This window comes from Balaenoptera acutorostrata, chromosome 12, assembly GCF_949987535.1.
Source record: "Balaenoptera acutorostrata chromosome 12, mBalAcu1.1, whole genome shotgun sequence".
Lineage (NCBI taxonomy): Eukaryota > Metazoa > Chordata > Mammalia > Artiodactyla > Balaenopteridae > Balaenoptera > Balaenoptera acutorostrata.
In genome coordinates this window covers 3,105,052-3,114,140 of record NC_080075.1, presented here as the reverse complement: position 1 = coordinate 3,114,140, position 9,089 = coordinate 3,105,052, and the positions used below count along the sequence as shown (strand labels likewise).

The window sequence follows — 9,089 nt, the reverse complement described above, 5'->3', positions numbered from 1 at the left end:
GCAAGCGATGCTGGTTTTCTTCACATCCCGTCAAGGAAAGGAAAGGCAGATCACCCGTTCTGGAACAAGCCGGTGCAGCTCTGCGGGAGGGAGACTGTATAGTCTCACAATCTGCAGGCAGGAGGTCCAAGATCAAGGTCAGCAGGCTTAGCTTCTTCCCTGTGAGGGAGAATCTGTTCCAGATCCTCCTTCCTTGTCTCTGGTGGCCTCGGGGGTTCCATGGCTTGTAGACAGCCATCCTCTCCTGTGTCTTTATGTTGTTTTTCTTCTGTACATGTCTGTCTCTGTGTCTAAATATCTTTTTTTTAGTAAGTAATGCTGAAGTTCCTGCTCTGGGGGCTGCACTGCTGAGGATCACTGGTCTAATACACTCTTGGTACACTGATGAGAAATGCAGGTTTTCCATAAGCGAAATGACCAAGTGTCAAGAGTGAGTCCCTGGCAGGGCTCAGAGGGGAACTCTGATTTCTTGATCCACATTTTATGCACTTTCCCTGAAGCATACGGTGTTTGGTCATCTTTTTTTTTTTTTTTCTGTGCTGTACAGTAGGACCTTGTTGTTATCCATTCTGTATATAATCGTTTGCATCTGTTAACCCCAAACTCCCACTCCATCCTGCCCCCACCCACATTTGGCAATCACAAGTCTGTTCTCTATGTCTGTGAGTCCGTTTCTGTTTGGTAGATAAGTTCATTTACGTTATACTTTAGATTCCACATATAAGTGATATCATGTGGTATTTGTCTTTCTCCTTCTGACTTACTTCACTGAGTAGGATCATCTCTAATTCCATCCATGTTGCTGCAAACGGCATTACTTCGTTCTTTGGTCATCTTTGATTCAAAGTTCTCTGAAGATCTCAGTTGTCTGTGGACCTATCAAGCCTTCATGTTTTTTCTAGACTGAAGTTTTCCATATTGATCGACAAAGCTCTGCAGTTCCAGGGACCCTTTCTAGGAATCCTTTAAAAATGTGTGTAGGTTTTTTGTGTTGTTACAAAAGAATTTGATTCTATGAACATTTTTATACAGGTATCCTGATATACTGTGCAAGAATTTCTGCAGGGTATATATACCTAGGAATGTAATCAATAGATTGTAGGGTGTGTGCATCTTAACTTTAGATCATTGATTCATTGATTTCAGGAAAACTATATCAATTTACACCCTCACCACCAGCATCTAACACTTCCTGCATTCTCACATCTCGGCAACACTTGGTGTTGTTTGTCCAACATTTCGACTCTCCTGATATTTACCTTAGAAGCTGCTCTTAGAACCAAATCCTCACATTTACATGACTCCACCATGTTGGACTGTTGGGATTTTATGATCCTGATATGGGACCGAGGACGCCTGTTGCCTCTGACATAACAGGTGCTCAGTAAACGAGAGAAAAATTAAATGAATCTAAGCTGTAGCTGTTTGGTAAAATTACATTTTTTTCATATTTTAAATGTTTATCAGTACATTCCTGATTCCAATCTTTCCTTCTGTCTCCAAATTATGCAGCCAGTGTCAACCTACAGTTACATATTTCTTCCCAAACTCAAAGGCTACACAGGAAATTCAAAGCAGCAGTCCAAGGGTTGCCCCTAGAGGTGGGAGATGTATTACATTTGCTTTACTGTAATCTAGTAAAAGATCCTAACATGAATCTTAGAGAAAAAAATAAGAGAAAAAAACTTCCACAATTCCTAATCTTAATTTCAGTACTTAATGTATTTTTCATATGCTCCAACATGTCACTTTTTAAAAATGATATAAATTCTGCTTCTACATACTTATTTGATTGTCTTGGTGAAATTTCCATAATTAAGTTAAAAATTTTGTTTTACAATGTGTAGGAACTGCTGTTTAAAGACATCTATTTTAATAAGTTATAAAGTCGTGGTTCCCGAATACTAGCTCATGGGTCTCTGCCAACTTTTGATGAAAGTCTCGCTAGCCTAAAAGGTAACAACAAAAAGAACGAGAGCGAGCTTTGCGTACACATAAATGCACTCCATTGGAAGGACCACACTTCATTCCAAGATTATGTCACTTCTACCTTCTTAATATTAAAATGTTCTGTGTTTTACGAAATAGTGATGATAGTAGATGACATTTATTTGCTTGACAACTTGACCTCAGATTTTCCATATGCATGTGTGTATTTGCGTATTAATTTTACTGATCCTTCGAATCTAATTGTTTGGAAACCCTTTAAGAGCGGCTTACTACATCCTGTAATATGTATTTCGTAGAAAGCGCCCTGGGAGTTACCGTCTGGAGCAAACAGTAAAAAAGCCCCAGAAGGCAAGCCATGCTCATCTATATTCATACCCATTTATTTAGTTCTGACTGAGTTTCCAGGGAGGCTTAGTAGTAACAGTAAGGGGGTGACAAGCAAAGACAAGTGTCTGTCCTCGCAGGTTTAAGGGTTAGCCTGCGCTTCATACACTTAGGAAACAACCAGTTTCCGGAGGAGGGTGGAGACACTGGACCCCGATCCACGTGGGAAGGGAGGAGGAGGTAAAGCCCATGCCAGGAAGGGGTCTGCTGGGAGCAGAGGCACAGAGCTCGGTCCTACCTAGCGGAGAGAGGAGCTGGGTGATGACGGAGCGTGAAGACAGGGCTGCGCAGGGGAGCCGGCGCTAGGGCAGGCTGGACGTAGGGCGGAAGGGCTGGCGAGACAGCCACGTGGCAGTCGTTCCAAGGAGACTCTGGGAGCAACCGACTACAAGACGCGCAGAAGATGCGCAAGGCCAGGATGCGGACCCACTACCCTTCGCGCGGTCAACGCTGACCCCGGGCCGGGGTCGGACACGCCCCGCGGGCTCCCGCCCCCAATCAGCGACGAGCCGCCTCTGGCCGCGGGACACGCCCCCTGCTCCAGCGCCCCTTCCCGGCAGCCTCGAGGACTCGGAGCCCATCAGCGCCTGCGCAGTCCGCAAGCCACGCCTTTTCGTCCTACTGCCCGTGCTTCCCGCAGCCAACATGGCGGCTTTCGGTGTGTCCTGCGGTGCAGCTGCTTCGTACCGGCTCTTTCTTGGGGGTAGGGTTAGCTTTGCTCGGGGACAGGGCCTCTGGAAAGCCGCGGCTGCTAAGCTGCAGAGAAGTCTCGGGTGCCAGGTAAGGCCTGAGAGAGGTGGGAGTGCTGGTCCCTGGAGCACGCGGGTGTGGAGCCGGCGCCGTCGCGGTCCCCTGGCGTCTCCGCGCCCTCACACGGGGCCCCTGGGGTCTTAGGTGCTCAGCGGCGGTCTGAGGTAGAGAGAGGAGTGGGATTGCCTTCTGGTGCCCACCTTGGAAGCTGTTGCTGGTTTTCTCAGGGTGCAGTGAGGGGGACGTTATCTGAGACGGAACTAGAGCGACCCCTGCCTTGACCCGCCGCCCGGGTGGGTGATGGGTCCCGCCCTGCCCGCGAGCCCCGCGGTCCGGAGGGCGGAGGTGGATGAGAACTGGACCCCTGCAGGGACCCGAAGACTTAATGCAGAAAGTCGCACAGTGGAGAGGACAGAGAGTGACAGTTTGAAAGTGTCTTGCATCTGTGCAGTTTCCGTTTTCTTAATTTTCCCGGTACTTTGTCTCTGAGAGATGGAGATCACAACTTCTAAATTAAATTTAATCCTGAGGGCAATGGGAAGCCAGGATTCTAGCTTCACAGCTGATTGGACGATGATGCGATTTACTGACATGGGATCTGAGTAGGAGGAACGAGATTTGAGAGGGAAGGAAACGAGCTTAGTTTGGGATATAATTGTGTTTATTAAATAGTTATATTGGGGATGTCCAAGTGGAGATTTCCCGTAAACCCATAGATAAGCAAGTTAAGGAAGAAAGCTGATTTACAAGTTCTCTGTTACCTTGTAGATGGTAATTGAGGTCTTGGAAATGAATTAGATCATCTAGGGGAGGTTGTAGTGAATGAGGAATAAGCAGAGGGACCGGGACCCTGAAGGACAAACAGCAGAGGAAGAAGAGCCACCAAAGAGATTGAGAATGACCTGCCAAAGAAGTAGGGGAAAACCCAGGCAGTGTGGAGGCGTAGAAAACAGGAGAATGTTCCGAGGAGGGAGAGTGATTGACAGTACCAAATACTGTAAAGAAGTCAAGTACTGTGATCAAAAACTGTTGAAAAAGGAGTGCCATCTTTTTAAAAAATCTTTTTTCTTTTATGTTTGTTTTTTTTTTTTAATGAGGATCTTGAATCAGATGCGTATGTTTGATTGATTGATTGATTTTGGCTGTGTTGGGTCTTCGTTTCTGTGCGAGGGCTTTCTCCAGTTGCGGCGAGCGGGGGCCACTCTTCATCGCGGTGCGCGGGCCTCTCACTACTGCAGCCTCTCTTGTTGCGGAGCACAGGCTCCAGACGCGCAGGCTCAGCAGTTGTGGCTCACGGGCCCAGATGCTCCGCGGCACGTGGGATCCTCCCAGACCAGGGCTCGAACCCGTGTCCCCTGCATTGGCAGGCAGATTCTCAACCACTGCGCCACCAGGGAAGCCCTTCTTTTATGTTTTAACTCAGATCAACCAATCCATCCATCCATTTATCCATCAAACATTTGTTTTTATTGTTGTTTAGCTGGAAAAGAGGTTGGAAGTTTTTTTTTTTTCATGCACCTCTTTTGAGTGTATTCTTTCTGTATACCCATAATTTCCTATAAAAGGGACTGTAGCATACAGAATGTTGTTATTGTTGCCACAAAGTGGGGGAGGTGACAGAGAGTTGTTAACTTCTGCTCCATCCCTGGAACTCCCAAACCTTTGAACGTATGTATCCTTCTGTGTCTTTCTCGATGTTCTTTTAAGCATAGACATGCATGCATATGCATACTTTCAGAAAATAGATCCTGTTCTACTTTTTGCTTCTTTAACTTACATGTATAGCAGAAATCTCTCCAAGTCACCTATTAACGTGTGTAACTGCTGCATAATATTCTGTGGTATGAATGTATCAAAGTTAATTTAACAGTTGATGGGCATTTGCTTTGTTTCCTTTTTCTTCCCACTAATAAAGTGTTCAGTAAACATCCTGGTGTAATTCTTACTGCATCAAATATCTTCCATATGATGCTTTTATTTCTGTAGGAGAGAGTTCCAGTTGTGAGGTGATTGCTGCAAAGGATGTGTACTTCTCAGTAGACATTTAATAGATGTTTCCACATAGTTCTCCAGAAAGGCTGTAGCAATTCAGAGTCCATCGTTGATGTAAAAGCGTGCCCTTCTTTCCACCTGCATTAGGTATTATTATTTTTTTCAGTAAGGTGGGTGAAAAATGATTTCTCTTTGTTACTTTAATTTCACCTCCCTGACCACTCCTGAAATAAATAAAGCTTTTCTTTTTTTTCACCCATATGGCAGATGTTTACTGAGCACTTCACTTGAGCCAGGCACTGCGAAGTAAACAAATCATTGAAGTCAAGCAATTACTAGACGGTATCCACCCTTAGCACTCTCAGGGGATGGTCCTGAGATGCTGAATCCCGAAATTCCTGAATACCTCCACAGCACATGTGTTAGCACATGCAGTACAGCTCAGATACAACTGAAAGACTTAACTGACCCCATCCGACCCTTAATGGTTCCTTCTATATGGCTAAAGACATTTATAAAGCTTTTTTCCTGACACAGAGCTTATCTGTCTTAAATATTAGCATTTCTTCACTTCCGTCTCCAATATTAATCATTATATTTCTTTTAGGGGCCATGTTTCGTAAAACAACAAAGTTTTTAATCACTTTATGAGTTGCTGAAACAGTACACCTGTTTTTTGTTTATTTTGGGTCATAACCCATTAGTTATGAAATCTCATAAGAGGTTAAAGAAGGGAGTGGAGAGAATAGAATAATTATAATAATCAAAGTGCATCTTACACAGGGTATTTTGCCTTTTGTTTATGTATATATGTGTGTGTGTGTGTCCTAGGGGGTGATACAAGCAGTAGCTATTACTGTGGGTCACAGTCAAAAATGTCTGGGAGACACTGATGCAAAAGGAAACAGGAGGGGCTTCCCTGGTGGCGCAGTGGTTGGGAGTCTGCCTGCCAATGCAGGGGACGCGGGTTCGAGCCCTGGTCTGGGAAGATCCCACATGCCGCGGAGCAGCTAAGCCCGTGAGCCACAACTACTGAGCCTGCACGTCTGGAGCCTGTGCTCTGCAACAGGAGAGGCCGCGACAGTGACAGGCCCGCGCACCGCGATGAAGAGTGGCCCCCGCTTGCCACAACTAGAGAAAGCCCTCGCATAGAAACGAAGAAATAAATAAATAAATAAATAAATAAATAAATAAATAAATAAAGGAAACAGGAACAAGCGCTGTTAAGCTGTGGCCCCTGGCTCCTCAGTTGGTAAGCTCTCCGGCAGGTCTTCTCCTGCCTGCCAGAATTGTGGCGCACACGCTTCCTGTTAGTGCCTCAGTACACGTGCAGATATCTGAGTGTCCCAAGTTTGGGGTGGAGGAGGGAATATTACTTGGGAGTGGCCAAATTTTTCTGGTTTTAAACCCGTGAATATCAAGGATCTACACACAGTGTACTGTGAGATCTGCAAAGGTAAATACAGAAAAGCACAGAAGCGCAGTGCCGAATACAAATGAGTTGTGGTGGGTAGGGTGGTGGGCAGCTTTTCAGAGGAGGTGATGGGAGAGTCAGTCAGGAGTTACGTGAGAAAAGAGAGGTATTCTGTTCTAGGAAGATGTAATAGGTCCACAAGGGACAGAGGTGTAGAGTCAGTGGATTCTGGCAACAACAAGTAATTGGTTATAGCAATTATAATTGGTTTAATAATTGGTGAGAGAGTGGTGGGATTAGAAAGTGTTTGGCTATGTGAAGATACTTGAATTTTTTTTTTTTTTAACTGTCACAAATGAAAGTAGTTTTGGCTTTATTATAAGCAGTTTGACAGTCATGGTGTGATACAAAGGTTACCCATGAATTCTTAACGCCTGTCAATATAATTTTATGTAGGAATGCCAATTTACTTTCTGTAATATTTATGACTTTCATAGTAAGAAAAAGCAGTAGACCAATTTCTGTTTTGAAAACTATTACTACAAACATCAATATGTCCTCTTTATTTTCTACTAAGCACTTTCTTAGTGCTCAAACGTTCAGTTTTTACTGAGCCAATATGCCTTTGTCGAATTGCACTGTCTGCCAGAGAATGATGATGGATAACATTTGATGCCTTAGCCCTTGTATATTTTGCTTTTATTGTAAAAACATTGCTGTCTGTCTTAAGGATCTGTTCTTTTCATCTCTCATCTTGTGGGCTCCTGGAGATTATAATGTTCTATATTTATCACAGCATCCAATTGGTTTTACAGTAGGGTCTTAATAAACTACTGGCAATTGCTAAAAACTCTTTGAAAAGCAAATTTAAAAATTGACTGGGGTTTGTATCAGATACTATACAGCTCTATAAATTAGTTGTGTTTCCCCCCAGATAATTTTTGACTTTTAGAAATCGCAGTTTATTAGCAGTGGAAAAGAAAACCCCTTTGGTAGCATAACACCCTGTGAGATCTCATCCTGTCCTTTTAAGGGTAGATTTAGTGTGTCCCTCGTTGCTTTAATTATGGAAAATACTGGGATATTAAAATTTGCATTTTCCTTATGTAGTTTAAAAAGTTCTTACTTAAAAAAAGCTTGATAATAGCTACGCCCATCGTTCCCACCTCTCCTTGCTTATGAAACTGGGTAAGCGAACTCTCTTGTACCCTCCTTTCTTGTTGTAATTGGGGTGCTGAATGATTAGTTATTTAGTGCTGAATAACAAATTACCCTCAAACTTAGCAGCTTACAACAACAGATATTTATCTCACGGTTTCTGTGGGTCAGGATTCCAGGCACGGTTACACTGGGCCTTTTGCTCAGGGTCTCCCATAAGGCAGCGGCCCAGGTGTTGGCGGCGGCTACGGTCATCTCGGGGCCGGGGGTGGAAGTCCACTGCCTGCACACTCAGTGCGGGTGTCAGCAGGATTCACATCCTTGGCGGCTATTGGGCTGGCTCTTGGCTGGGGCCCCCCTCAGTTCTTGCCCTGTGGAGCTCTGGAGGGCAGCTCACCACATCTTGCTTCCCTCAGGTTGGTCAAGAGAGGATGAAAAAGGGGGAAGACAGTCTTTTTGTAACCTAATCTAAGAAGTGACGTTCTACCATGTTAGTGGTATTCTGTTCTTTAGAAGCAAGTCACTAGGTCCGTGTCTCCTGTTTGCTAGTTTCTGTCTGCATGTACACTTGCCTCTTTTTAAGGGAGTGGCGTTTTACTCTTCATTCGTTGTGCGTCAAATATCACAGCAGCCGACCTTGACCAGTCGGTATCAAATGTGGATGTTTGTAGCAGACACGGAGGTAGCACATCACTCACAGTTATTTTTATTATTATTATTTTTAATGTGTTGAAATGCCAGTAGTTTCAACTACTTTGTAAACAGAAGCTTTTAAAAGCAAGCTTTCTAGCAGGGAACAGTTGTCTTAACAAGCCTTTACCTAGTCTCCAGACTCCTGCCAGTTGAGTACCGTAATAAAAAAGAGAGTTGTTTGAATGTCTTGTTTTATTTAGAGACAGTGGCCTGTAAGATCATTGTTTAATTTAAAATCTTTTCTTTCCGTTTGTATTTTCTGCTAGATATTAAGGTTAAGACACACCACAGTTGTAACAACAAGGAAAAATGTTACAGCCTTAAGACGTGAAACTTACACAGTGGATTTTATTAAAAAGCAGATTGAAGAATTCAACATAGGAAAGAGACACTTAGCCAACATGATGGGAGAAGATCCAGAAACTTTTACCCAAGAGGATATTGATGTAAGTACAGTTACTCTGTTGGAAAAGTAATTGTTGTAGAGTTTTAAATACCGAAAGCTGTCAGACTGTCAGAATAAGGAAAAATGCCACTCTGCCATTTTGCAAGTTGGAACTGTGGTTTCAGAGAGATGCTACTCTGTATTTGAAGCATTATAAAGTATAGTGAGGTTTAGATTTTAACCAGAAGTGGATACTTTTCCTTGAGTCCACGTCACAGGAGCCACTATGAATGTTTATACACGATTTAGAAACATTTATCCCGTTGTGTAGTTTTAAACTCAGCTTTCTTACAAAATGATAAA

General features: G+C 43.7%; 1 protein-coding gene across 6 annotated transcripts in view; it reads left to right on the top strand.

Annotated features, from left to right (window-relative positions):
• The first annotated feature begins 2,933 nt into the window (after positions 1 to 2,933).
• MRPS9 (mitochondrial ribosomal protein S9) overlaps positions 2,934 to 9,089 on the top strand; it is a 91,632-nt gene continuing 85,476 nt past the window's right edge. For 2 of the 6 annotated variants that reach the window (XM_007172111.3, XM_057558608.1), the window contains exons 1-2: positions 2,936 to 3,114; positions 8,608 to 8,787. In XM_007172111.3, the coding sequence (XP_007172173.2) occupies positions 2,980 to 3,114; positions 8,608 to 8,787 (315 nt within the window). In that variant the 5' untranslated portion in view covers positions 2,936 to 2,979. Of the gene's footprint in view, positions 3,115 to 8,607; positions 8,788 to 9,089 lie in introns of all 6 variants that reach the window. The other 4 variants (XM_007172108.2, XM_007172110.3, XM_007172109.2 and 1 more) reach the window with 4 other exon arrangements.